At 51.3% G+C, this 27,819-nt stretch overlaps 1 protein-coding gene across 2 annotated transcripts; it reads left to right on the forward strand.

Moving 5' to 3' along the window:
- The first annotated feature begins 1,493 nt into the window (after positions 1 to 1,493).
- Positions 1,494 to 27,188, forward strand: TRAP1 (TNF receptor associated protein 1). Of its 2 annotated transcripts, XM_063343869.1 has the most exons (18): positions 1,494 to 1,630; positions 6,656 to 6,823; positions 8,245 to 8,327; positions 8,734 to 8,874; positions 16,060 to 16,131; positions 16,838 to 16,998; positions 18,210 to 18,319; positions 18,508 to 18,581; positions 20,968 to 21,123; positions 21,500 to 21,620; positions 21,748 to 21,817; positions 23,002 to 23,149; positions 23,678 to 23,863; positions 24,253 to 24,391; positions 24,850 to 24,935; positions 25,415 to 25,560; positions 25,950 to 26,022; positions 26,346 to 27,188. In XM_063343869.1, the coding sequence occupies exons 1-18, from the start codon at positions 1,543 to 1,545 to the stop codon at positions 26,445 to 26,447; spliced, it is 2,124 nt and encodes a 707-aa protein (XP_063199939.1). In that variant the 5' UTR covers positions 1,494 to 1,542; the 3' UTR covers positions 26,448 to 27,188. The 2 variants fall into 2 exon arrangements, with proteins under 2 accessions (XP_063199939.1, XP_063199940.1); XM_063343870.1 differs by lacking the exons at positions 1,494 to 1,630; positions 6,656 to 6,823; positions 8,245 to 8,327; positions 8,734 to 8,874 and adding an exon at positions 11,859 to 11,975.
- The last annotated feature ends 631 nt before the right edge of the window (positions 27,189 to 27,819 follow it).

The raw sequence follows: 27,819 nt of genomic DNA on the forward strand, positions 1-27,819 counted from the left end.
AGTGAATTGCACGCGTAGCTTTTCCAGCCAGCTCCCCTGAGCCTGGGGATTACAAAGCTGTCTCTGTTCGGTGGTCACGGTTCCCTCCTGAAGGCCCTCATCTCCTCTGTCTGGAAGTGGTTAGCGCTCACTGAAACGAGACCTGCTCGATCTTTATTTTTAGCTGTGGTGTTCGTTGAGGCCAGGCTCTGCTCTCACGCACGTTCCAAATTCAGCTCTCAGCAGAGCCGTTTATTTCCTTTCTCACCCCCGCCCCATCCAAAGCCTTTCTCCAATACCTCGGCCTGTTAGGTCTTGATGATCAATGCTCTCAGCGGCCCCTGGAATTTCAGAGGATGGGGAAAAGGAGATATTAAGCAATTTGCCCAAAGTCAAGCAGGAGAGTCTGGCCAAGGTGCGGCACAGGGGGGCTGCTCCCAGCCCGGTGCAGCCTTTCCTCAGCCCCCTCCGTGGGGAAGCTGGGAGAGGCGCAGTGCGCTGAGCTCTGCTGGGTCCGACAGCTGAGCTCCTGCCACAACCTGCGGTGTGAAACAGGCTACCTGCAGCAAACCCTGGGCCAGCAACTGTGAGGTTCCCTCACGGGTGTCTGTACAGGGAGAGGCGGGTGGTGGTGTAACCTGTGCCAGGCTTCCCATTGCTAACAAGTCCTCAGGGTAGAAGAAACATGGAAGGGATTGTAACCATCAAAATAGGAAAGGTTTGGCGGTGGTGCCCTGGACTTGGCGTCTGCAGTGACAAGCTCCATCACAAGATGCCCGAGCCCTGAAAAGCCACAGCAGAAAGGGCCCTGGCACGGCGTAGGATCTGCTTTGCCGATGCTCAAGTGGGGCAGCCCGAGCCGAGCTGAGCAAGGAGGGACTCGGCGTGAGGAGCTGCAAGCTGGCGCTGAGGGAGGTGGTTTTCTTGGAGCAGCTCGGGCAGAGCAGCTCGTCCCGCAGCGTGAAACCTGCACGGGGACTTCTTGTGCGGCAGCTGATGAGCTGGCACCAAATGGCGGCTGTGGCTGGTGGTGGCCACAGCAGGGGAAACGTGGGAAGGGAGAAGTGACCTCCCAGGTGGGAGAAGGCAGTGGAAGTGGCACAGGGGTGGTGTGCGATGGGCTGCACCCCATGGCATGAGGACGGGGCTTATGGGTGCACCCGGGCACGAGGCTTCGGGCTCTGCTGTCAGGCCTGGAGGCTGGAGCCGGGCCCGGGGGGCTGCGGGGACAGGGAGCCGGGGAGCCAAGGGGAGCGGGGAGGCCCTGAGGGGAAGGGGCCTGAAGGGAACGGGGCGTCCTGTGAAGGGACGGGGGCGCCCTGAGGGAAGCGAGGGAACCCCTGAGACGAGCTGGGGGCGTCCTGAGGGGAGCGGGGGTTCTGTGAGGGGCCGGGGGGCTCTGCTGCCGCCCGCACCCGGCTGAGAAGGGGAAAGCGTGACGTGTGTGCGTCCGCGCGCATGACGTAGCGGCCGCACGCCGGGTAGGCCCGCGCGCCCCGCCCCGTGACGCCATCGGCGTGCGCCGGCGGAACCAGCGGCGCGGGCTGAGCGGGCGCACGCGGCATGGTGGCGGCGGCGGCGGCGCGGCGGGGGCGGTGCCTGGCGGCTCTGCTGCGCCCCGGGGCCGCGGGCGGGCGGGCGGTCCCCGCAGGTGAGCCGGGCAGACCCCGCCGCGCCGCCGCCCCGCCGCTACCGGGCGGCCGGGAGCCCGCCCAGGGGAGCCCGGGGGGTGGGCCCGGGGCGGGCGGGCTGAGGGGGCGGCCCTGGCCTGCGGCACCACCGGCGCCGCGCTGCCTCGCCTCCCCGCGGCCGCTCCTGGGTATCGCGGCCGCCGGGACCCCCCCGGCCGGTGTGTGCACAAGCAGCGCCACCTCCTCCCGGCGGGCTTGGCCCTCCGGGGGCTGCCGCGGGGCCGGCCCCCCCGCCCGGGGGGCTGCTGGCCACAGCTCCGGCTCCTCCGGGCAACCGCAGCGCTCAGGGCCTGCCCTCCTGTTGGGAGGCGCGTTCCTATAGGCTTCTGTAGGGTATATCGCGTGCTCAGGGTCATGTGCTGGCTCGTAAAGCGTGTACAGCGTGCTCGGGTCCATTTCCTGGCTCAAAGAGAATCTATAGAGTCCGGGTACATCTCTTGGCTCATATAGAATGTCCAGGTACGACTCTTGGCTCGTATAGAGGCTATAGCATGTCCAGGTTCATCCGTTGGCTCATATAAAATACATAGTATGTCCAGGTTCATCTGTTGGCTCACATATAGTATGTCCAGGCTCATCAGTTGGCTCATATAGGGTATATAGAATGTCATCTACCGGATTGTCTAGAGTACATAGCATGTCCAGGTTCATCTCTTGGCTCAGATAGGGTATGTCACATGGCCAGGTTCGTCTCCTGGCTCATACAGTAGATATAGCACATACAGGTTCATCTCTTTGCTCATATAGATTCTGTAGCGTGTCCAGGTCAGCTGGGGACTGGGAAGGCAGCAGGAGGCGGGGGCCTCTCCCTTCCCTGGCTGGTTCAGCTCCGGATCACCGGACAGACGAGCCCGAAGGGTTGTGTCTCCTAGGGGGGAGATCAAGATTTCACCTGAGGGACCTGGCAAGGCTGGGCTGAGAAAGTCCACACTCTGAGGTCTCTGTTACAGGATGTTCTGTCTTACCGAGGCCACGGGTCTGGAGAACGTGCACGCGAGCTGTCGTTAACGGAGGCGTGGTGAGACGCTTCCTGCGTGTCTTCTGCGAGCGGCCCGTGCTGTGTTCAGTGTTTCCTTATCTGCCGTCTGGCTCCTAATCGACAGATTTGTAGGTTGTCGGTGCGGTCTGTGGTTTCCCTGTGGGTTACGAAGAGAAAATGTGACAGAGGAAATCGTGTGACAAATAGGGTCGCTTTCAGGGCCAGATTGTTAGATTTATTATGCCATCGAGTGCCACTTCGATGTGTCCGGGCAGTTCAGTTCTTCCAGCACGGAAATCCCCGGTGGCTTGTTAGTATCCGTGTCTGAGAGATAAGCCGTCTGCCTCCGTTAGGTTAGATTTACTCCAGCAGAGCCTGAGTTTTATTCCTTAAGCTGTCATTCAGGTCCTTCAGGGGAAAAAAAAAAAAGTGAGCAGAAGCTGTGTGGGGTAGAAGTGAAGAGGGAGGAGCCGGAGGTGGTGTCCTTGCACTTGGATGCAGGCGGAGATCCCTGGTCGCAGGGATAGTCGTCTCTTCCCTTCGGCCACACAAAGTTGGCAGCATTTTCTCTTGGCTCTCGTAATGCTGAAGGCTGAAGCTGGTGCAGAGTTTTTTGGGAGATGCGTTGGTGCGAGTGGGTCAGTCAGGGACTCTCCTCTCCCTAGATTCGCACAGGATCTGGTGCCCAGCTGAAAAGCCCTTTTCTTCTAGCGAGATCTGAGCTGGAAGCTTCTTATTGCTCGTGCTCTTCTTTTCAAGAGCATCCTCAGGCTTGCGACTGCACAGCAATCAAGCTATTATGGTAATTTCTGCTGACCTAAATTCTCCTCTTTTGTTTTGAGCCACGCACTGCTTTGTGCTCGATTTCCCACCCTAAATTTCGAACTGACGTTGGGCTTGGCTCACTGCGGTCCTTTTCCCAGAAGAGGCTGGGTGTTTCCTGGGGGGGTTGGTTGGGTTCAGGCATCCCTGGGGCATCCCGGTGCCTGGATGGAAAGGAAACCCTGAGACCAAGGGTCCTTCTCTTTTCTGTGGCGTGTTCCCCGTGTGCAGGGCCGCTCTGTGGTCACACACAGCGGATCACTTAGGATTCACGGAGAACTGGAAGCTGGAGAGTAATGCGGGTATCCGCCGTCCTTTACGGTGCAGGCGGGGCAGTGATGCAAATAGGAAGGTATGCGGACTGTGATAAAGCTCAGCATTTGATGAACTCGATATCAAAAGACCTGATTTGCCCCAGCACATCGCAGCGCTCAACTGAGGCCATTCCTTCTTTGTCTCTTGGTCTTAGGAATTTGTTTCTTGGAATCATTCTGAGTGTCACTTAACCTGTTAACTCAGCAGATACTTTCTCAAGAGCTTTTGTGTGCCAATAATTGTGGGTTTATATCCAGAATTGCCGGGAGCCTTTCCCCAGCTGGCCACGCAAGGGCTCTGCAAGAGGCAAGTGGTCTGAAGATACTGCAGCTTGCATTTAACGAGCCTTGTCTCTACCTGGCACAGGATGGGGCAGTTAATTAAGGATGATAAGACCAAACATTACACAAATCCAAAAATAACTTTCTGAATTGATGGCTGGTGATTTATTATTGTGCTTTAGAGATAGGGAGGCAAAAAATGTCGAATACATCAAAAATTATAAATAGCTGTAGTTTCTAGAGTCAGCTAGCGTTTATGGGCTGGGGAGCTGGCCTGTTTGTTGGCTCTGGGGCTTTGCTGCCTGGAGATCTGCTGATAGAAGTGGCCTTAAGGTTATCGTGGAGCTGCTGCTGATCTGCTTCTCTTATGGATCCTAGAGTCAGTGAGGGAGCAAAATTCCCTCCTTTATTTCTGCTGTTTGGGAAATGTGTGTGTGTGTATGTACAAGTGCAGATTTTTCAGAGTATCCTACACCACCTAGCATAAAATGAGCATAAAATATATAAAACCTGTGTAAATACAGAAATAAAATGGGTAAAGCCTGGGCTGACTCAGGCCTCTCTGAAGCTCGATGGGCTGCGCAGCCACATGGCGAGTTCTCTGCTGTTTTCCTTCTTGCTTTCTCAGATGAGCCCAACAAAGGCGGACAAATGAAAGATAAAGATTGTGTCCTGTGATAATGCGGCAGAACTGTTTGTGACGCAGAGAGCGAACAGTTATGTGTGTAGGAGGTGTTCAGATGCATTAAGAACTATTTGTGGGCTCTTCTCTTTAAGGGCAGAATGACTGGGGAGTAATTCAAGCTTCTGGCTGGAGAAGTGGATCTTGATTCAAAGCTTTCTGTGAGGAGGAGGAAGAATGAGGACCGACATCCTCCTCGATCGGCCCTTGGGGACGAGGTGCAGGAGCCAGAAGCACTGTTAAAGCTCAGGGGTTTGTGTTCATCTGATCTGGAGTGAGCAAGAGCCCAGCCTGATGGTCTGCAGCAACAAGACCTGTTCTCCGTGGCCATACTGGCTGTAGTAGCTGCTCAGGGGGGCAGGAGGTCTGCAGAGCACTGGTGAAGGGAGCCTGAGTCCTCCCAAGTTGAGCTAGAGGACGACGGAGGATGTCGGTGGAAGGGTTGGGATGCTGAGTTCGCTCAAGGGCTGTGACAAGGTGGAGGAAGGTTCAGGAGGGAGCTGAGCTCTCCCAGCTTGTCAGCTGTCAGGGAGGGCTGTGGACGGCCAAAGAAGCTGTTTCCAGGGAGGTCAGAGGTGCGCTTTGGGACTCTCACCATACTGATGGTTCTCAGTTCGGTCTTTGGGTGTTTTTGTAGCCATTCATCTCAAGAAAGGACACCTTGAAAATGTGCCTCTTGCAGGCCTGGGGTGCAGGGTTTGCCTCCTTTCCTTGCTTGGTGAAGCAGACGGCAAGGACAGAGTGAGTTGTGATGAAAGCCCAGGCCTGTCACTGCTTCCAGCCACTTTTGCTGGCTCTCCAGATTCTCCCCACGCTGCCCAGGCCATCCTGGTCGCTCCTCTGCCTCCCCAAACAGCCTCGTCCCTTTATGTTCATTGTAGGGTTGGGGCTGAGTCGCTGCCTGCCCCCAGCGCAGCTGCACGTTCCGATCCGTACCCTCCGGGCTCGTACTCTGGCACAAACCACTCTCGCTGCAATTCAGAAATCACACCAAGTAACTGGCTTTGGACAGGGCTCCGTAGTGCCGTAAATAGTGGGTTTGTGGCCATGTTTGGCTTTGTTTCTTCCACCGGCACCGAGAAAACTGTTTGGTTCACCTGGGCACAAGGAAAGGAGGAGAACTGGGAATCCCAGTCCTTAATGGGGCTCCTGTTGTTTCCTGACTTGTCTCTCAATTTTGCCCTCTGATTGCTTTGTTGCTGCATGTATGCCTTGCACCCGAGCTGGCTCGTTGGAGGATGTAATCCCTGTGCTCTGTTAACTCTGCTTGGACACTGAAGGGCCAAATATCTATTGCCATAAAGTAACTGCTCAGCTGGCTGACAGGGGCCAACTGGGCTGGTGGTGTTCTTAGATATGGGAGTGAGCTTGTTGTAAAGGAGCTGGTTACTGTCGGCGGGATGAAAGTGCGCAGGAGGACATAGATTTTGGTGCCTAGGAGCCTGCCTGATGGTAAGTGTTAGTACAGCATCCAGAGAAGCTGTGTGTGCAGCAGAGGCATCTCCCGGAGGTGCAGGCTGCCTTGCTTGCACCAGGGTTTTACATTTTCCCTGGCAGTAATGTGGGAGTTGAAGTGTTCCCTGTTGTCTTCAGCTTGGCCAGGTAGCAGCAATGAAAGCTGCAGCCTCCCTCTTCCTCACCGGTTAATTCGTTGTGAAAGCTGCGTGTCATCTTTTGGCTAGAATTTTAATTCAGAATAGACAGTGTAAAGTAGCAACTTGGCCCTTCTTAAGCAGAGGAGGCAGTGCCAGAGGGAAATGGTGGGTGTTAGATTGTGAGGGAGCCTCAGTCTTGCTCGGACAGTGTAACTCCCCATGGGATTGCTTAAGTGGGACCTTTAAAGAGTGCTCCTGGTGCTGCTGATACTTGTGATTTATACTGAAATATCTTCAATTGTGTCTTCTAGCAAAAGGAGCAGCATGTCTCCAAAGACAAGTACTCCGTCATTGGAGCTTCCGATACAACATTCCTGCCACCAGCATTTCTGCTCTCCGAACGTACAGCACGCAGACAGCGGAGAACAAGGAAGAGGAGCCACTGCACACCATCATCAGCAACACGGAGAACGTGAAAGGTGGGCAAGGTCCTGTGGGAGCACTCTTGGGCTGCAGGCAGACCTGGAACAAGGTCTGGGGGCAGCTGTACCACGACTATGAGGGTGAGCCCTCTGCGGTAGTGTTTCTGCCTCTGGAGGAGGTGCAGGTATCGGTCGTTGCATCCTAGACAGCAAACTGCAGTTTGAATCTGCATTGCACCGTCACCTCCCCAGAACTGGAACGTGTAAATCAGGATGGCCTTTACTGAGAAACGAGGCCCCCAAGGCAGCGGGAAGAAGTTGCATCTGCGGATTTAGCCAGGCAATTCATGGTCATGCATCCTTGTAGAGACTCTGCAGGCATTAGAATTTGCCTAAAAAGAGACTTTTTGTCCCAGAAGTGAGCCGTGCCTGTTCAGGTCGTTGCTGTGGATCATAGAGGTCTAATGAGAATCCTCGTGTCAACCTTTTAGTTAGAATGAATTGCTTTGCACATCTCCAGGGAGAGGTGCTTTAAAGCGAAGTCACATGAGTTATTCAAGCACAGAAATAGCATCTTCGCTTGGTGCTCCTGTGGTTGTTCTGGTAGGTACTTTTGACTCTGCCAGGCTGCAAAGCCCCCAGTGAGGCTGATGCGCTGCTCCTGCTGCTGTCGACGCCCCAGCTTCACCCCGACACTGGGGACGGTAGGTCCTCGCCAGCAAGGCATGGCAGAGGTGATGTGTGACCCATGGCTTCCCCTATGTTGCTTCAGCGTTTTCTAATGCCTGTATCAGGAGAAATGCCATTTTTAAAAGGCCAAGAATGGTCTTTCAGCTGAGGTGTGTTGTAGCGTTATTCTTCCTGAGGAAAATTCTCTTTCTGGGCACAGCTTCCTACCTGCGTAGGTGTCTGCACGTATGCACTCCCTTGCCTGCTCCACAGAGACATTTGAGAATCTTGTTTCTGCTTATGGCTTTGTGTATTGTTTGGGCATGAGAAACACCACCTGGCTGTAGAAGCTCTTGGAGCAGGGCGTGCGCAGATGGTTCCATTGAAAATCAAGTCAAGGAAGAGTCTGGAAGGCTGGCTATAAACCATGGGAGGCACTTGGGAGAGCAGTTCGGGGTTGCAGGGAGCCACGCGTTAGGAGCAGGGGAACCACCTTTCACTTCTCACTGATTGCTCTGCAGCCCGGACATGGTGACCAATGTGCCATTGCTGCAGGCTTTGACTGCCTTGAGGTTTGCGTGCCAGGACTTGAGGTGCAGAGGCCAAGTGTCTGCTTGGCAAAGTGTGCTGCCTCATAGGGGTGTGTGAACACCACCCTTTGTTGTCATTTTGATGGAGGCCACAGCTGCCTGTGACCCATTCTGCTTCAGGCTGTCACTCCCAGGAAGCTGAAGCACATGGTACGACGGCAATTTTGCCTTCCTTCCCTGGTGAAATGCCTTAAATGTGCGTTTGTGATTTTATTCTAGGTACAGCTTCTAAACATGAGTTTCAGGCTGAAACAAAGAAACTGCTGGACATTGTTGCCCGTTCCTTGTACTCAGAGAAGGAGGTAAAGGAACCCACTACTTGCTGGTACACTTTCTGTTAGCAAAGCCCTGTCTTTGTCAAGGGGTACAACCAAAACAGTTTTGCTGGGAGAACACCTACTCAGTTTCCCAGCAAGTCCTGTGCTCTTCACACGGCATGCTTTCTTGAATGACGTTTTCTTAAGACACCTTGAATGTATGTTTTCAAAACAGTTTGTAAACATGGCCAGGTGACTGAGAGCCTCAGAGCCTCTGCACTTTAATACTGAGTTCAGACAAACTGTTCTCGTGGCAAATAATGGGAAACGCTCTTCTTTTTCTAGCGAGCTGGGAATTAGTTTGTGAGTAGGCAATGAGCTCCCGGGTCTCTGGGAGTCCTGCGCAGTGGATGAGGCCAGGCTGCAGTGTCAGGTTGTGTCTCATCCCCAGGTATTTATCCGGGAGCTGATCTCCAATGGCAGCGATGCGCTGGAGAAACTGCGTCATCGGCTGATGGCAGAAGGGAAGGCCTTGCCTGAGATGGAGATCCACCTGCAGACTGACAGCGGAAAGGGAACCATCACGATCCAGGTACCTCCCTTTGGTAACAGGAGAGCATTACTCCCTGCTGCTCTCATCGCTGGTCTTTGTCCCATGAAGGATCAGTGGAAGCTGAGTGGCAGCACAGTCCCATGGATTCCCTAGCCTGACTGAGGAAGTGTCTTGTCTTCAGCTGAACTCTGGTTCATGAGGCTTTAACCTCAGGATTTGATGAGAAACCACTGATTTATCTGCTCTCCACTTGCCCCCACAGTAAAATTAGCTGCTTCTTCCTTCCCCATTAGGAGCTACCAGTAGCTTTTCTCCCAGTACCTTATCTGGTGCACTTCTCAGGTTGTGTGTGCCTTTCTTGCTAGTGGAAAAGTTGAGTCTGGTTTCATCCTGACCTTTGGGAAGGAATCCTGTCACCTCCTTAAGTCAGAGCTGTTACATGGTAGCTCGCAGACATTCCCTCTCACCTCAGTTGCTGAGAGATGCTGGGGTGGTGAGAAGAACCTTCCGTTGTGTCTCTGTATCCTCCTGCTCCAGGACAGGCCAAGTCCAGCTGATGCTGAGGCTCTGCCCTGACGTACAGGTGGGACTGTAGATTGCGGCAGTACCAGAGCACTTGTCTGTCCTCCTTTCTGCAGCCCTGGTTTGGATTGTTCCCTACTGGTGAGAAAATGCTTAGCAGGAGGGGGGCGATCAGTGTAAGCACATGCTCGCCTGTGGGACTCCGTGCAGTGAGGGACAGTGGAGCTGGTCCTTCTCTCTCTACTTTGATGCCCTTGTTAGTGGCTGTTGTCCAGGGTGGAAGGCTGAGGCTCAGTTTTGGTGTTTTCTTGACAGATTTCTTAATGCAAAGAAGGCAAACTGGTAACTTTCCTTGTGTACCTGTGGGCTGTTCTGAGGAGAGCAGAGAAGGAGGCAGGCAGCAGTGTGTGAGTGAAGGCTGACCATAGCAGGTCCAGGGGAGATGTGGCACAGACAAAGCACACAATCTGATATTTTTCACGTGGGACAAAAGCACTCGCTATTGGAGGCTGCTCAGTTATTTTATACTTCTGTTTCTCTGCAGAACAAGCAGCTGCGGTTGCCATGGGGAAGTTAGTGATCGTCAGCGGGCAACACAATCATCAACCCAAAGATTCTCAAACCGTAATGCAGAGGCTTTGCTATTCCTATCGCACCTGACTACTGCATTTTCCTGACTGCTGTGTAACACCGACTCTTTAATGAGCTCTCGTTTAGCCCCGAGCAGGGTGTCATTCCTGCCTTGGTGTCGTCTTTCCCTTTTGAGTGGACAACGTAGCTTCTGCACCCGTTGAGACATTCTTACAACTCATGCTCTGTAACTGTGGAAGCTGCCCCCTTCTTTGGCACTTTGGTTAAGAGACCTGTTTGCCCACCTTGCAGATAGGGTGCGTTTGACGTCATACCCAATTAGATGCGTTAGGGATTTGTCTTTTTATAACCCCCTACCTGGCTGCCTGTGCGTCTCTAATGCGACTAAATGAGTCTTAACTAGGAGGCTTTTAACTGCAGCAATACTGCGCTCTGCGAAGGGAGAGAGAACAGCGCTACTCCAATCTCTTTTAATAGGTTTGCCTTCTCAGTAGTGCCTAAAGCTCCTTACCTCCAGTGAAGGGTTTATTTATAACCTCTTGAAGAAACATACTGCATATGATTACTTTGAACGAGCCTCATTCAGAACATTTGCCTGCCTTTCAAGAACACAAAAAAACCTGCAAGGATTGAAGCAGAGATGGAGCTTCACCTTAGTCGCTGTTTTGTTTTCTGTGCTCGCTAGGACCCACTAAAACAGGAAGGTCTCTCATGTGTGATCTGTAGCAATGATTACCCTGTTTTTTTTCTGGAAAGGTCCCGTTGTCTCACTCTGACCCCTCGGTCCTTTTCCGCAGATCTTCCGGCTGCTCTTAACCCCTGGATCCGCTGGATCCCTCCCCTTCCAAGCCCTGTAGCATCTCATTGTGTCTCACCAGTTGAGAAAAGGCAGGTCTGTAGCATATGATGGCGTCTGTTACAGGCATGTTCCTGGAGAGATTATCCAGCAAAGGACTACGTTCATCTCCGTTAAGTCACTGCAGTTCTGCTTACTTCTCTGCCAGGACTGAATTTCGGTCACGGGCATAACAACACTCAGAATCTTAATATGATGTCCTCATTCAGGGATATCCTACCTAAGCATTGCCAAGTGTTGTATCTGCTAAGAGGGAAATGTTCACTGTCTGTTCCACTGGATTACACCACCTCAGTTCCTTCACCAAGTCTCGTTGTTTTAGCAAATTCCACGGTTTCCTCCACCCCTTTGAAAACCGCCTCATTCTTTTTCTAGGACAGCTCCATCTGGTAGCAGCCACAGCCTGCAAGGTCAGATCTCTGAAGAAAATCCACTTGAAAATGTTAGGGGTGTGTTTTCAATGAGGACAGATCTGCAGAGCTCTGCAGTTCTGCATGCTGAGGCTTTGCAGATGTGTTTGTGGACCCTTTGAGGTGGGAACAGAGAACCCCTTACAGACCCCAAAGCCCTGTGACCGCAAAGCTGTCCTTCAACACCTGCCCCAGGTTCCCCACGCCAGCTGGTGACAGGCGCTTGGCTGTGGTGCAGTCGGTGTTGCTGCCGGACCGCTGTGTCTGGTGGTAACCCTGCGTCTGTGGAAGCTCGGGGGCTGGAGCTGTTCTTGTGGCTGATACTTAATTTAGGGCTAGGACAGTGCTAGCCGTTTAGAGGAAATGGTTTGAAATGTTTACAGAGCTAATAGCTGCTGCCGCTGGCTGAGGGAGTGCGGCTGCTGTTTTAACAGGGGTAAGCAGCATAATTGCTGCCAGAGCTTGGGCTGCTCGGTTCTCTTCGCTGTGCTTTCTTCTCACTGTTGCAGTCATCCAAAATCAGTGCCTGCGAAGCCACAAAATAACAAGTTTGCTGTGTTTGGGAGGAGTTAAAATGACTGCAAACACCACTCCTCCCTGCAACAGCTCCCTGTGTCGCTCAGCAGATCTCTCCTGGCTTCCGAGTTACACAGTCTGCAATGAGGACTGGGCTGTCCGGAGGCTCTCGTAAGGAGCGGAGATGGTTGGGCTGTAGCAGTTCAGTGCAGGTGCACCCGCGTGTCCAACAAAGCTTGGTGCAGGTGGGTAGCTGGTCCCCCTCGGTGCTGGGTCCTGTCCTGGCAGCCGTGCAGTGCCAGCAGGCTGCAGCAGAGACGGGGTGACGTCCTTAGCTGCGTGCGGCACTGCAGCACCCGTCCGCCACCTGGGCTTGAGGAAGCAGGGGAGCAGGAGGTGGACAATAATGCAGGTAGAGATGGAGGGGGAAAGCTGGCTGCACTTGGACAACCCGCCGGTTGAATTCAGCTTACAGAAATGTGCTGCTGGTGGCAGGGGTGGGTTAGAGCTTCCAGTTGTTGCATCATATTTAACAAATAAGTGAGGGAACCAGAAATACAAACACATTTCAAATAACCTGCAGCCTAGGGAAGGAAGGAAGCGCAGAATCTTTTCTTCCTCTTCATGCCAGAATAAGAGCATGACACATTTAGAAATGGGAAATTCAAAGTGGATAAAAGGAAGTACTTTTCTGAACAGCGGGCATTTAGACCTGGATGGGTGGAGGCTGAGCCTGTAGCAATGCTTGGCATCGTTGAAAATAACGTTACCACAGGGTGTTGGAAAGGAAAGGGAACCTCAGGCTCTCTGCTTTGGACAGCCTCCATACCCTGTACGCATCAGTTTTATTGTGCCTTTTCTTCCATTCCTGGCTGCTGCAGATGCCGTGTTGGTTCTAAACCAGAACGCTGCTCCAGTGTGGCTGCTCTCCTGGTCTTGTGAATTTTAAGTCTCTTTAAGCAAAGTATTAAAATAACAGGGGGGACACTCGCTAATCCGACATTTTGGGATTTTAATACCTTATCAGTTGGTGGAAGCAGCATGTCCCTATTTTATAATGTAGTCAGTGTTCTTCTGATGCCCCGTTGAGATTTTGCACTGAAGTAAGTGTTTCAAGTGTTCGTTTTGCAGCAAAGCAAAATGAAAGGCACCGCTCAGATATGTCCCCCTAACTGCAAGCATTCTTTCAGATGCAGCCGTGGCAAAGGCAGCAGTTAATGGTTAGTTAATGGATTGTTTGGTGTAACGAGGCTCTGCAATACCTTAAATTGGACTCAGGTAATGAGCAGAGATGTTACATTACCTCAGTTCTTGTTTACCAGCTAAACTAAGCAATTTGTTGATGTAAACTAGATTTGTTGCTGTAATTACGCGCGGTTTGTTTCTGCTTTACCAAAAAGTATGATGTGAATACAAGAGCTGTGGACTGATTGGTTTGATGAGGCAGATAGCGGGACCGAAGGTGTTCATTTACCTCTCTGTCAAGGAAGACAGTGGTCCTCAGGACTGCAGAGCAAAAACAGATGATTTCACGGTGGGAGCCCTGAGGTACTGCGTGCCAGGCAGTGATCCAGCTGTCGTTACACAGAACGGTCTCTGCAAACGTCCAGCACCCACGCCACAAAGGTCAGAACAAAGTGCAGAGAAAGCACAAAGGTCCCGTGTGGTTCAACAGCAGGCTTTGTATCTGGGAGGTCTCCACACACAAAAAGGTGCTAAAAGCAATGTTCGGCTGCTTTGTCTTCTTACTTTAGAAGTGGGGTTCAGTAAGTGTGGGCATAGAGCTCTTCACAGTCCCTCAGAAGGTGGGGTGAAGGTCTGTAGCCTGCTGTGTTGTCCTGTGGAGGGACAGGGCTGGAGAGGGGGTGGTTTGGGGGAGGCTGTTTACTCTGCACCCTAAGAAGACCCAGAAGGGCAATTCAACCAGGTGAGTAGGTTGTTGTTCTGCTGAGCAACAGAAGGGCTTCTGTAATTAACCTTCAGCTAATGAAGTGTCAGGGCACTGAACTCTGTTTCATGGTATACAGTGGTTGGTTTCTCCAAGCTGTGGAGTAGCACTTTGAACTCTGAACATACCCCTCACCTCTTGTAATTTGTGACGCCCCATGTACAGTTTTCTTTGTGCTTTTACAAATAACTCTGCTGTGGCTGTTTTCAGCCTGATAAAACTTTTCTTGCAGACTGAAGGGAGGGTCTGAAACTGTGTGCAGGGGAAGAAAAGTTATAATGTTGATGGTGGAGTAACAGCAGGCCTTGCATTTACACTGGCCGATGGCGGGTAGAAAGCGTTTGCAGAGGGTTGTGTGATGACACGGTGGCTCCTGGTGAAGATGCCCGGAGGCCAAGCAGCTGCTTGTGCAGGATGGAGAAGGGCAGTGGAAGTCCTGCAGCTCCTTCCTTGGATTTCATGGAGCTAGTGCTGCCGGCACTTGCATCGGTCCAGCCCAAGGCGGGCTCTTCATGGGCAGGTTCCTTTGCTTCCCATCGCTGAAGGCGGCCTGCTCTGCAGAAGCCGAGCTCCCGTCTCTTTGCCGCCGCTTTATTCCCCGTTCCCCGGAGCAGCACCATCTGGTGAAGGGAGCTGAGAAGCGCAGAGCGAAAACCAGCCGCAGGAAACGTGAACGCTGCAAGAGCGGTTTGAATCTTGATGGCGTTTTCATCGTAATCCGCCCAGGTGTTTTCCTGCAGTAGGAAATGTCTGCTTTGCCAGGATCTTCGGCTGGCCACCAAAAAGGACGCTTTCCGGTTTCCCTGTTAGCGGCTCGGCACTGTTGGGGAAGCAGACCGTTTTGAGCCGTGCTCTCTTTGTTCATTGCGATTCACCCTCATCAAACTAGTCTCCAGGAATTGTCATTAAGCATTTTGCAATAAGTTTGGCAGGGAGTTCGGAATTCAATAGCCAAATAAATTCACGGGGTAAGGATATATTTTTTTTAACATGCTGGAATTTGGGAATGACATGCTGTGCTATAAATAGGAGCGGATCAGAGGAGTTAAGAGTTCTGTTTGGGGTCTGGCATGAACAAAACCTGAACCAGATGCTGAAAACTTTTTTTTTCTGGCTCTTTCTTCCCTGGGGGAAGGGACCATGTCAGATTCCTGAGATTTTGCCATACCCTGTTTGTTTTTCCTGGCTTTTCATCTCCCACTGTTGAGATCTTACTGGGCATCATCATTCTCCTTAGCCAAGATGACTGACTGGCCTTACCGTATTTAATCAAGTGGAAAGCGTTGCTGTGCTGTGACTTATGGGGACGCAGGAAAATGTCTTACCCACATGGCACCTCACTCAGTAACCTCACAAGTCGACCACAGGTTGATCCTTCTGTGGAGTTAAACACCATATTAAAAAATAGGTATTGACGTTAACTTTGCTCATAAATCAGCCCAGTAAATGCCCCACGTGGGTGGTAGAGGTGTGCTGTGCCAGGATTCACTCTGGCATCTCAGCTCTGAGCCATCTAGCAGCAGCCAGTTCCGCTCTAGCTCGTTTTGCTGACTGTTCTGGATGGTGCTGCTGCAGGGTCTGCTGCCTGAGAGGCGCGCGTGCTAGCAGCAGGGATTTGTTTATCTGCATGCAGGAGTGCAAACCTGGATTAAACTGGGGAAGACAACAAGCCATGTACCTTCAAAGCCTGGACAGAGCACCGTGAGGTGTGGCTGTACTTCCATCTGGGCACTGCAATATCCATCTTGCGGGGACCTGGACGCTGACAGCTTCAAACACAAGCCTTGTGGAGCACAATGTGAGGGGGAGAGGAGGAAGGAAAAGACAGTAGATGGAGATCAGTGAATGTGGTGCTTGTAGACAAGGGTCTGCGTTACCTGAGAGTTAAGGGATTCACTGCTTTACCACTGATTCCTGGTGTGAGGGCATCGGTTCCCCATCTGCGAATTGGAAATGAGCGGCTTCTCAACTCCTGAACTTTTGGACCTGTTGAGGGATGGAAACTGTCCCTGTATGTGCACGGCAGCTGGCACAGTGAGGCTGTGACTGGGTTGAGATCTCTTTCCAGCACTGTCATCCTGTGCATTTTTAGGACAACAAGGCTATCTCTCGATTTTGCTTTCTCTCAATAATAAAAGGCTTGAGTGTGAACTTTCTGGTAGTTTGTAACCACAAGGCAGCTGTGGCCGCCCCTTGGAGCTGTGTGCAGTCCACTGTCCTGACCATATGCAGGTGGAGGCGCAGCTGGAAGTCTGCCGTTGCATTTACTGCCCAGCTGGCTGCGAGAGAGCGGGAGCCAGAGGAAGAAGTTGCTCGGGTGCTGTTTGTTAAAGCAGTGCTTCATTACTGATGTTTCAGCTACAATTGCTGTTTCTTTTCAGGACACGGGTATTGGGATGACCCAGGAGGAGCTGGTTTCTAACCTCGGTACCATTGCTCGATCAGGCTCAAAGGTAACTCGGGATGAGGCACCCCTTCACCCCCCCTGCAAAAGTCTTCTCCAATTACAGCCACTTGTGTTCTCCCAGTAATTTCTCATTCTGTTCTGTCCCTTGGCCCCCAGCCCAGCTGTGAAATTACACCCCTCTGGGAAGGTGAAACCTACCTGTGGAGTCTTCTAGCTCTTCATGGTCTCTGCTGTGTGCCGTGGGATGCCTGTGCAGCACTAATGGGCCCTGTGTGTAAATGCTGCTGCATCTGGCTGCCCCTGCTCCCAAACGCAGACGCCTTCCTCCCCAGGCCATTGTTATGGAGGGGCACACGATCACCCGGCATTCACCCTGTGTGCGGGAGGGCAGCAGCTCTGTCCTCATGCTGGCAAGTTGCTATATATACGTACCTGATTTCTTTTTTCATCTCTGGGATCACCATTTTAAGGTTTCGTGCTCCTGATCGACTGAGCCCTCACTTGTTTTCCTTTACTGCTAGTGGTGGTGAGTGTTGTCCTAAGCAACGCTCCCCTTTTCCAGAGGTGCAGTCCCTGTGGGAGAAACACTTTTCCTTGGGCACCAATCTCACAGCAGAAGTGGGAGATGAGGGTGCTGGACCTGGCATAGGGCTGGATCAGTGCATGAGGAGCCCAGCTGGAGGATGGATTGCAGCTTCCCAGTGGTACCTGAAGTCACCATGTGCCATTTGATGTCTCCTCTGTTCCTCCAGGCTTTTCTAGATGCTCTGCAGAGCCAAGCTGAAGCCAGTAGTAAAATCATCGGCCAGTTTGGAGTGGGTTTCTACTCAGCCTTCATGGTGGCTGATAAAGTGGAGGTGTTCTCCCAGTCTGCAGAGCCGGGGAGCCCAGGCTATCACTGGTCTTCAGATGGGTAAGGCTGCAGAATGGGATGGAAACCTGGTCGGGCTGTGTCCAGACCAGGCATGAACTGAAAGCTGTGCAAAGCGAGACGGGGCTTGCGTGGTCCTTTTGTGACTAGGCTTAGTGGTTTAGATCCTGCTCAGATTATACATGGCAGCAAAGTGTGGCCTAATGTGCCAGGGTGAAAACCACAGGGACAAACTTGCTTTGTGAGAGCAGGCGTGTTGTGGACAAAGAGAGTACCTGCCTCTCCTGTTCCTTCCCCGCTGGCAGGCAATCATCTTAGCAGTGCCCCAGTCTGGAGAGGCAAATTTAATGTTTTTGGTCTAGCCATTCCCTGGGTTTTTGCTCAAGGGCGCCCATAGTAGGCAGGGCTCGTGCAGCGCTGTGGTTCTTTAGGTACTTGTCTTCTGTGGGTCAGGTCTGTGTGCTTTTAGCTTGAAGTTGCAAACATCTGTGATGGCAAAGCTGTGGACTGCTGGACCATGTTGAAATTGGAGCTCCTAGGGGTAAAAAGCTCTGCATCCCCTTAAAATCTCTGAGGAATAAAGCATTTACTAACTTATTTAAGTTCTTGGAAAAAAAAAAAACCCATCTCGTAACCGAGACATCAGACTGTCTTGGGCTGCGGGCAGGCTGCTGTATGCTGCGATCTGTACTGCCATACACATTGAATGCTTGTCCGTCATCGCTGCTGCTGTCTGTCCCCTGGGTCAGTGCTCTCACCAGTGGCTGATCCCCACTTAGCTGTTCACGTAGCAGTAGGGTAGGAAAGGTCATCCAGAATGGGCTGTCTTCAGCACAGCAGCTTTTCATCGTAACCATTACTGCATACTCCAGTGGAGATACGAACAAGGGCCCACAAAGAAGTCAGAGTTGTCAAGGGAGATGGCAGGAGCTGGGTGTTGCAGTCACTGCAGGAAATGTAGGAGAGGAATTGAAGGCTGGGCCCACACAACTTGAAGTTTGAAGGTTGTTTCTGTTGAGGCTGCCGCTGTCTTTGCAGAGCAGTGTGTCCTTGTCCTGGAGTCTCCGTAGGGAAGACAGCCACAAGTTTTGGGGGGGCTTCTCAGAATCACAGGGAGCATTCAGGCATTTCTGACTTTTTGCCTTTTCCTCTTGGCGCTGAAGTGTTGTATATTAGTTTAATAAAGCATTTTTGTGTCCCGTCATGGATGTATGTGAGGCACAAGCTGACACAGGGTCTTTTTCTAATCCTAGTTCAGGAATGTTTGAGATTGCAGAAGCGTCTGGTGTCAGAACTGGGACTAAGATTATTATACATCTCAAAGAAGACTGCAAGGAGTTTGCAAATGAAGACAGAGTCAAGGGTGAGTGGAGGAGAGAAATGCTGTTACCCGCTGAGGGGCCGTGGGAAGTCTGCCGCTGCCCCTCAGGTGGGAGGTGAATTTACAGCGGTTTTCCTCTCCTGCAACACCTTTCATCTGCTGTTTCTGAGGAAATTCTTACTGTGTTGTTCTCGCAATCCTGACTCTTCTGTGTCTTCTTTCCATTCCAGAGGTGGTGACAAAATACAGCAACTTCATCAGCTTCCCACTGTACCTCAATGGGAGAAGAATTAACACATTACAGGTGAGCGGGAGGGCCACGGGCAGGTCGCTTGTGGAGGTGAACCATTGTAATCCTCCACTGGAGACAGGAAACAGCACAAAGCTGCTGCTGTCCCTGGAAATCGGGAAGGGATTGTCCAGGATATCACAGACCCTGTAGCTATCAGTTAATTAGAACAAAAGGGGATGATCTAGCAGAAATTCCTGCCTGGAGCTGCTTGTTTGCATTTGTTGGAGATCATTCTTGCAGATTAGCAAAGCAATTTTTATTTATAGTTATCTTCTGGATATTATTATTTCAATGCTTTATAATACTTATTCTAATAGTTTAAGCCAGGTGACATGACAGGGATTGCTCTTATCACTGGTGTGCTGACACCTCTTGCTGCAGTTCTCTCTGTCCTACAGCATGGGGTAGGCAGTGCCAGCGAGTGGTTGGTTTGCTTAGTGGCTCAGCTCACAGCCTGATTTTCTTCACAGCTCCTCACTGAGCACTGCTTCATGCTGGCATTTTCTGACCACTTAAAATTATATTGCAGCCAGATCCATTTTAGTCAGAAGTTCTTGGCCCAATTGCAGGAATCACCCAGGTGAAATTGTTTTAAACCAAAACCCCATGAATCATTTTCCTCCAGCATTTCTTTTTCTGGTTGTTTAAGGCTTCCTCACCTAAGAGAGCTGGTAGAGAGAGCGTATGGGGTTTTTTTCATTTCCTGGAAAGTGGCACTGAATTCACAGACTTCCAAGATTGTACTTTAATATTTTATCATGTTAATTTATCTAAGGTTCTGTAATTGGTGTGATTAGTCACTGATATTTATTTGGATTCCTGCACAATAGTGTTTCTGTTCCACAGGGTTTCTAGCTGTTTCCCTTAAATTACAGAGCCAGAAATAGATTTAGACAGCTGTTTGCTCTTTCTACCTGACAATCAATAGAACAGACTCCCTAGAGAAGAGTAGTACTAGAGCGAGGGGTGAAATGCCCTTAATAGAGTCATGTACTTTTATCTTCTTATCAGAAAGTGTGTTTTCCCTTGGGATACAGGAACAGCTTTATTCTCATTATGCTCCCATTTCAGGCCTTTTCTTTATCCAGGATCTTGTTTTTGCGTTTTTCCACACATCAACATCAGTTCACTGTAAACAGAGCCATAGGTAGATCCCTGGTGTGGATTTTCCTAGATAAGGTCTTGAATGCTTGCCATGCAGCTGACAACAGGGGTGTCAGAGGCTTTTCCAGTCTAACCGTGATAACTGCAGCTACAAGTAAGCCTCTGGGAAAGCAGCACTTCACCTAACGACAGCTGCTGTAATGCACGTCAGTAGCCAGTTGAGTCCATAATCCTACCTGCGATCCTGCAAACCCTGCAGGACACTTGCGTGGGCTGGCAATGTTATGAAGCTGCTTGTGGAACAAGGCTTTGAGGCAGAAGAAGCTTTAAGGAGTATGGCAGAGCTGCCAGAGCCCTGAATCCCGTGGCATGGTAGGTGGAGGGTGGGCTTGGATGTTTGTATTGCCCCCGGTGATCGCTCCTGTCACTCACTAGGGGTCAAGTAGAAAAGAGTGGCAGTGAGTGTAGTGGGCTTCACCCAGCTGAAACATGAGATTCTTGGTTGAGTCCCCATGCTTGTTAAATGGGCAGAACCTCCCCCGTCTTTGCTAGATGCTGAGGTCCTGAAAACTTAAATGTGGTGTGAGCAGGGGCTGAATGCTCCAGAAAGCGCTGGTGGGTTTAGAGCAGCAGCAGGCGGAAAGCGTGTCCACAGGGAAGGACCTGGTGTGGAGCTCATGACCTTAACACGCGTGTTGCTGCATGAAACAGCACTGCTGAAGCACTTCCTGACCCTGCAGCAGGGGGGGATGAGTGGTTCACAAAATATCTCCCAAACTGCTCCAGAACAAATCAGCAGAAAGCAGGCAATCCAGGAGTTGCTTCACAAGCACTCGACTGACCTTGGGGTGGGATAGTGACCTTCATCGGGGAGGCAGGCTGGTTACAACAGACCCACTTAAACTTTCACTTTTCTTTTTCTCACTGGTCAGGCGCTGACCACTACTGCCAGTCGTCCAGAATGCTCTTAGCCAGTAGCGGGTGTGAGGCAATGGATGTTAGCCAAATCGTTTTTGTTTTGGGCTAAACAGAGCTGCCTTATATATGTTGCAGGGCAAAAGCACCTCTGTGGGAGGTGACCTGGGATCCGCTGAAGGGCAGTAATTTGTTACTCCGTGATAATGTGCCTGAACCATAATACATGCCACTGCCCTCAGGCTGCACAGAGGAGTTTGAAAGCTCATGTTTCCTTGCTCCAGCGCCCTGGAGGGAAAGTATAACTGAAAGAAGAGGCCTGCGGTGACGCCGCAGGTCTTGAGAGCTGATGGGAACTCAACTCCCTGCTTGTCCGCAGGCACTCTGGATGCTGGACCCCAAGGACATCGGCGAGTGGCAGCATGAGGAGTTCTACCGCTTCATAGCACAGGCTTACGACAAGCCCCGCTACATCCTGCACTACAAGACCGATGCTCCCCTCAACATCCGCAGCATCTTCTATGTGCCTGAGCAAGTACGTGCCCTTCTGTCCAGGGACCAGTGGGACATCTGCCCAGCTGCTCTGAAGAGGAGAGAGTAGGAGAGCTCCTTAGGGAAAGGAGGCAGCCAAGGCTGCAGAATGGCAAAGAGGAATATCCAGTGTGACATCTCTGCAGTGGGCTGGGTGCCACAGGATAATGGTGGGGGTATGGAGCCATGACAGGAGCAGGGAGATGGCTCAGGTAGGTCCCTAGGGAAGACAGCCAAGACTCCAGCTCTCGTTGGGTTCCACAGTGAAGACCGCAGTGTGACCTCATCAGCTGGTGCGGCTGCAGAGATACTGCAGCGTAGTGTGCAGCAGGGCACCCTGCACAGTGCTGGTGTTACCCTTCTGTCTCTTGTTCCTGCAGAAACCATCCATGTTCGATATCAGCAGGGAACTGGGCTCCAGTGTTGCCCTCTACAGCCGCAAAATTCTCATCCAAACCAAAGCTGCGGACATCCTGCCTAAATGGCTGCGTTTTCTTAGAGGTGTGTGCTGGGACTGGGAATAGCGGGCTGCAGACTACGGCTTCCCCAGGGGGTGAGGCGAGGGGCTGCCTTCCCGATCCTGGCACTCGTGTTTGCCTCACTGTTTAAGAGTTGCTCTGTGTTCCAGGTGTTGTGGACAGTGAGGATATACCCCTGAACCTCAGCAGGGAGCTGCTGCAGGAGAGTGCCCTTATCAGGTAAGCAAGAGGTAGATCCTGTGGAACGCTGAGGCTCTTGCGTCTTGCTGGTTGAGGAGGGGACATTATGGGATAGTTAGAAGGGCTTGGAGGGACATGGTTCATAAGCTGCAGCATTTCCATCCTTGAGAATTACAAATTAAGTTCTCAGCCATGCTACTCACATCTTGAGATGTGGGAGCAGTGTCCTGTGTCAAACAACCTGCTGTCGCCTGCCATGTGTCCCTTATGCCCTAGGCTGCTTTTCGGTATTTCTGGTCTACAGCAGTAACAGTGGATTTGCTATTTGAAGTGCCTGGTTTGCACCACCAAGTGGTTTGGAAAACAAAACCAAACATTAAGTCAGCTGTCAGTACTAGGGAGCTGGGCCAAACTTAGGTGTTACCGTTATTTATGCGTAGATCTTCAAACCGCACCTTGTCCCTGTTGTCTCCACAGTTCCTTCAAAGCTCTGCTGTGCTCACACACACATTTGTCAAAACCTGAGTGCCAGCCAGCAGGGTTTCCGTTGGGTGCTAAGGCCTGGTGAAGCTGGCTGCCAGGAGGCCAGTGTCCTCTGAGAACCCCTTAGACCTGGCTTTGGTTTTTCCTTATGGTTTTTCCTTACTTTTTGTCCTTCAAGTCCCCTCTCAAACACCTGCCATTGTTGGAACTGGAGGGAAGGCTGAGAGTAGGCTCTTACTCCTTAGCATTGACGCTGTTATCTTGTTAGGTTTGATGGCTAACTTTGTATTCTACAGCTGGTAAAATGCCTCACTGTAGTCACCAAATTAACCTTGTCACTCACAGTGGATTTTCAGGCCTTCAGAAAGGGTTTCTACAATTGTAACCCTTTTATAGCTGCTTCCTTCCTGTGTTTAAGGGTAGCTGCGGGAGTGAGACAGATGCCCTGTGCACAGCTGGTTAGGTACTGCAGGGTCACTGAGTCACTGGAGTTACTGAAGATTTGAGCTTCAGCAGTACGTTTGTATCACAGCCCTAGCTGTCTCTCCAGCTCAAGAGCTGCTCTGGACTGAGATACAAAGAACAGAGACATGGAAAGGAGACAGTGGAGCTAGAGCTGCTTCTTCATTGTCATGTTTACAAATGCATCACTAAAACACTGCACAGGGAGAGGGATGTTCACCTAAAATCTCTTGTCTTGGTCTAGCAGCTATCTTTAAAAAGGCTTGTTCCTGCTGCAGGAAGCTCCGAGATGTTTTGCAGAAGAGGTTGATCAAGTTCTTCATTGACCAGAGCAAGAAGGACCCTGAGAAATATGCCAAATTCTTTGAGGACTATGGGGTATTCATGAGAGAGGGGATTGTCACGATTGCAGAGCAAGATGTCAAGGTACCAAAAGTCCTGAAGCACTGCAGCTGATGGGAAAGAGTGTTTGCTGCTATGGTGGCCTGGGACGAGGGGGGCTGCTGCTTCTCTGTGAATCTTAGATGCCCATAACTTGTGTTCCTGGCTCTAACAAGACCTACTTGTATTCACTAGTGCCCTAACTCTCACTCTTTCTGACTGGGTGCTGCTTCCCACTTAATTTTAGGCACTGTGGAGTCTCTGTACCCACACCGTGTTGTCAGCCCTCTCTGATGCAATATAAACTACAACAGGCGATAAAGTAGGGCGTTCCCCTACTGTTGTCCTCTGCCTGGATTCCCATTTCCAGGAGAGCATGACCTACATCCTGACTAGGCCACTCTTCTGCCTCCTTTATATCTGGAGCGGGAAAAGAAGGACTTAGAATCCCCTGAGACTTTTTGCAGGGCTGCAAACAGTCCTGTGTGCTACAAAGGGATGTTTTGGGGCTGGGAGTGGTCAGGTAGAGCTATAGTTGCCTGCCCCCAGCTCACAGGAGCATATTTCTTCCAGGAGGACATAGCAAAGTTGCTACGTTATGAATCGTCTGCCCTGCCCGCAGGCCAGCTGACCAGCCTGACCGACTACGCCTCCCGCATGAAGGCAGGAAGCAGAAACATCTACTACCTGTGTGCCCCAAACCGGCATCTGGCCGAGCACTCCCCATACTTTGAGGCCATGAAGAAGAAGGACATGGAGGTGGGTGAGCAGTGTGCCATGGCCAGAGGAACACCGTGTTTAATACCTTTTGCTGAACCCCAGAGCAGGAGCCTAGGAGGTGCAGTGCAGGGCTGGTAATGGTGTTACAGGTGTCCTCTGCAGGCAGGTGGCCCTTTCAGGACTGGAGTCAGAGCTGGTTCTCATTTTCCATGGGGCAGCAGGACTTGTTCAGCTGCAGACCTGCCACCCATGATAACAAAGACCTCCAAGAGTTTGCTTTCATTGGAGGCCCTAAGTGATAGTCACGATGGGGCTGAACCTGCTAGTTTCCCTTGTGATGTTCTTGCTCTTTGGTGCAGAGTTGCCTTGTGAAGGAGGAAGTGCTGTTACATCCCAGACAATGTGGTGTTGTCCCTTTTTTGGCACAGGTCCTGTTCTGCTATGAGCAATTTGATGAGCTGACACTCTTGCACCTTCGGGAGTTTGACAAGAAGAAGCTGATCTCTGTGGAGACAGATATTGTTGTTGATCACTATAAGGAAGAGAAGTTTGAGGAGAGCCAGCCAGGTATCGTGAGGTTCCCCTGGCCCTTCCTGCTGCATGCAGTCCAGCTGTCCTGCACCAGCCAGCGAGGGTACACCTCCTCCAGGAGGGTACTGAGGCAACTTGCAGTTCTTACAGATCCCTTTCATCCCATGTGATCAAAGTTTAAGCGATTTGCTAATTTAAAGAGATGGAATGTCCTATGTGGAGTTTCCATGGTTTTGAGTTTTAACAACACGCATACATCAGGTGCCCTGACAGAGCATCCAGGCTCTAGCAGGACGTGTGCCTGCCCGCTCTGGGTATGGCACGGTCTGGGATGAGGGCACATACATAGGTGTGTGCTGAGCGGTGCTGCTCTCCCATTTCCACAAGAGAACAGATAAATGGAAGTATAAAATGGACTGAGCTCAGGACTAAAGCTCGCTGTCCATTGGCACACTATAGATGCAGGCTCAGATGTGCCCTCTTTCCCCTGACAGCTGCAGAACGTCTGACAGAGAAAGAAGCTGAGGATCTGATGGCCTGGATGAGAAATGCCTTAGGCTCTCGAGTCACTGGTGTTAAGGTAGGTGTTCTGCGTCTGGGTAACTGCGTACAGGAGACCCATGGAGATAATAATCTAGGGGAAAAAGATGGTGACTGACTGGGGATCTGCTGCCACAGATTTTCCTTTGGACCCTGAGAGAAAGCATTCTTCTCTGTGCCTCCTTTCTGTAAATGGTATGAATGCTGGCATTTGTCATTTGGACGGTCAGCATGGCAGCGGAAGAACCACATCTTAATGTGTAATGAGCGAAGCCCGTTTTACTAGTTCGTGCTCAGGTTACCAGAAGCACAGGCTGGTGACTGTCTTTCCTGTGGACCAGTGGGGCCACTCGGACCCCCAGCTTTCCTGCTGGTTTAGGCAGCTCCTGTGGGGTTGGGATGAATCATGTTGGGGCTTGGTGTGGTTCTGTGCTGAGAAGACCTCAAGTCCTTGAACCTCCCCTACCTCTAATCCACATGCATTTTACATCTGGGCACTGATGGCTGTTTTTGCCACAGGTGACTACACGGCTGGACACACACCCCGCCATGATCACTGTGCTCGAGATGGGGGCTGCCCGCCACTTTCTTCGCATGCAGCAGCTGGCCAAGACCCAAGAGGAGCGTGCCCAGCTCCTGCAGCCCACCCTGGAGATCAACACAGGGTAAGGGGGAGCAATACCAGTGCTAAGCCTGGGGCACTGCAGTCTTCCTGGGGTGGAAGCAGAGAAGAGGCACCGTGAGGCTCCCAATTAGCAGAGCCCTCCCCATTAAGTGCAGTGTGTGCCACAGTGCCTTGGTCTGTGAGGCTGCATGGCACAGTTGACACGAGCCATCCACAGAGCGTCCAGCCTTCTGAGGACCATGAAGGTTAATAGGGATGGGAGAGAAGAGAGAAGCCCCCAGAACAGGAGAAAGGAAGTTGGAGCTATTTTGGCCTTTAGGTGTAGAACATTTTCTGTCTCCCCTTGACATAGCTGCCCATTCTGGAAAGAATTTTCTCATGGTGTCCAAAAATACCAAGTCTCAGTGTTGATGTCTCTCACTCTTACAGGCATGCTCTGATTAAGAAGCTTAATGAGCTGAAGGACAGTCAGCCTGATCTGGCCCAGCTGTTGCTTGATCAGGTAAGAGCCAGGCCTTCTCCAAAAGCGGCACCATCCTCCCCAGCGCCAGCTTGCAGGCCATGTGTGGCAGGGAATGGGGCGAAACCCTTGTAGCAGGCAGGAACCACATCCTTCTGTGGTTTTTCTTTGGGTATTTCTGGTATTTGTGGTCCATGTGTTTTCCTACCAGATTGTTGTCCCAAAGCAGGGTCTCATTTACCTGGTGTGCAGATAGCAATGTGGCCTAGAAGACAAGCTTGTCCTGGAGAGTGACATCCACTTCCTCCCCAGCTCTCATCCAGCTCACTCTTGCTGCTTATTTAACGCTTTCTTCTCTTTTTCAGATTTATGAGAATGCCATGATAGCAGCAGGTCTGAATGAGGATCCCAGACCAATGGTGAGCCGGCTGAATGAGCTCCTCACCAGAATCCTGGAGAAGAACTGAGCCCCAGAAGACTGAAGGATGAACTCTATGCTGGTATCTCTTTCCTCAAGTGCAGTCGCTCTGTCAGCTATCACAGTATCTGCTTGCAGGCACCATGCAGCGAGGGGTTCACGTGGCAGCGGGCCAGGGAGAATGCAGGGGACTTCCAACCCTCGCTGCACAGGGAGGAGCCAGTTGTAATTATTAGATCATACGTCATCAGCCTGTTCAAAGTGCGATGTTCTTAGGGGGAACAAATCCAGAGCTTGCTGCTAAAACAATATGCCCAAATTTCTGACACAAACCCGAAGAGCCTCATTTCATACTGTTTCTAGAAATGGTGTTTCCCAAAACAGATGCTGGCAGCAAGATTCCCAGTTAGGTCTATGAATACACCCCTCCATCCACTGAATCCCTGTGCACCACTGTGCTCTGGAACAAACACTGTCAGAATTAATTTGTTAAGAAACTTCCACCTCTGACCAGGCAGGAGGAGTTTGCCAGCATGAAGGTTGCTGCCATGAGCAGACACAGATACTGTTGGCGGAACAGGTCAGTACAATCCCATGACAGAAAAGATCACCGAGCTGCTGGATAATTGAGTTCATCCTGGTCTTGCTGTGAAGAAAGGGAAGTAACTGGGAAACAGCTTTCCAGCGTGTGGCTTTCTGGAGAGTCTCCAGGGTTTTTGCCTCTTCTGTGGGATAAACTGTATGTCTAGCTGATCTGTATTTATGATAAATAAACTCCTTCTTTTCCAGACCCCTCCACTCTTCTCTCTTCTCCTTTCTTTGTTGGTCTTTGTGTCTTCCAGCTGGTGATTTGTTGGTACTTCTCTCTTCAGATGCTGGTTGGTTCTTCAGGGCCCATATGCAGCAAGGAGCAGTAGCAGCAGGATCAGGAAGGTGCTTAGACCTGGATCTCACATGCTTTATCTGATGCTTTGTCTAAGCTTCGTCGTGGCATGCAACAGCAGCCTCTCTGGGTCCTCACCTCTCAGACTCAGTTTTCCCTTTTATTTTGCAAAGACCTGCAGAGCGTGCTGGTGTGGGAAGATTTTATGCGTGGCTGACAGAACAGATCCTAGCGGAAAAGGGGGATGCGTGGCATCATGTTGATGAACACAGACTGAAACGCTGATGGGAATACAGGCGAGTTGCTTGAAAGGTAGTCTGTAGATACTTGGCCTCCGAAAGGGCCTCCACATGGAATGCAACAGATGCTCTTCAGTAAATGAGCAGTGTAAAGGATGAGTTGTTTCAAGCATGATGGTAAAAGGGAGACATGGGAAGTTAGTTAGAACCTGGTTTTTCACTTTCTGTACAACCTCAAGACATGCTGTGCCAGCAGAGAAGGCCTGTATGGATCTTGCATTAGAACTTCAGTGCTGTTT

Source organism: Chroicocephalus ridibundus, chromosome 8, assembly GCF_963924245.1.
Source record: "Chroicocephalus ridibundus chromosome 8, bChrRid1.1, whole genome shotgun sequence".
NCBI classification, from domain to species: domain Eukaryota; kingdom Metazoa; phylum Chordata; class Aves; order Charadriiformes; family Laridae; genus Chroicocephalus; species Chroicocephalus ridibundus.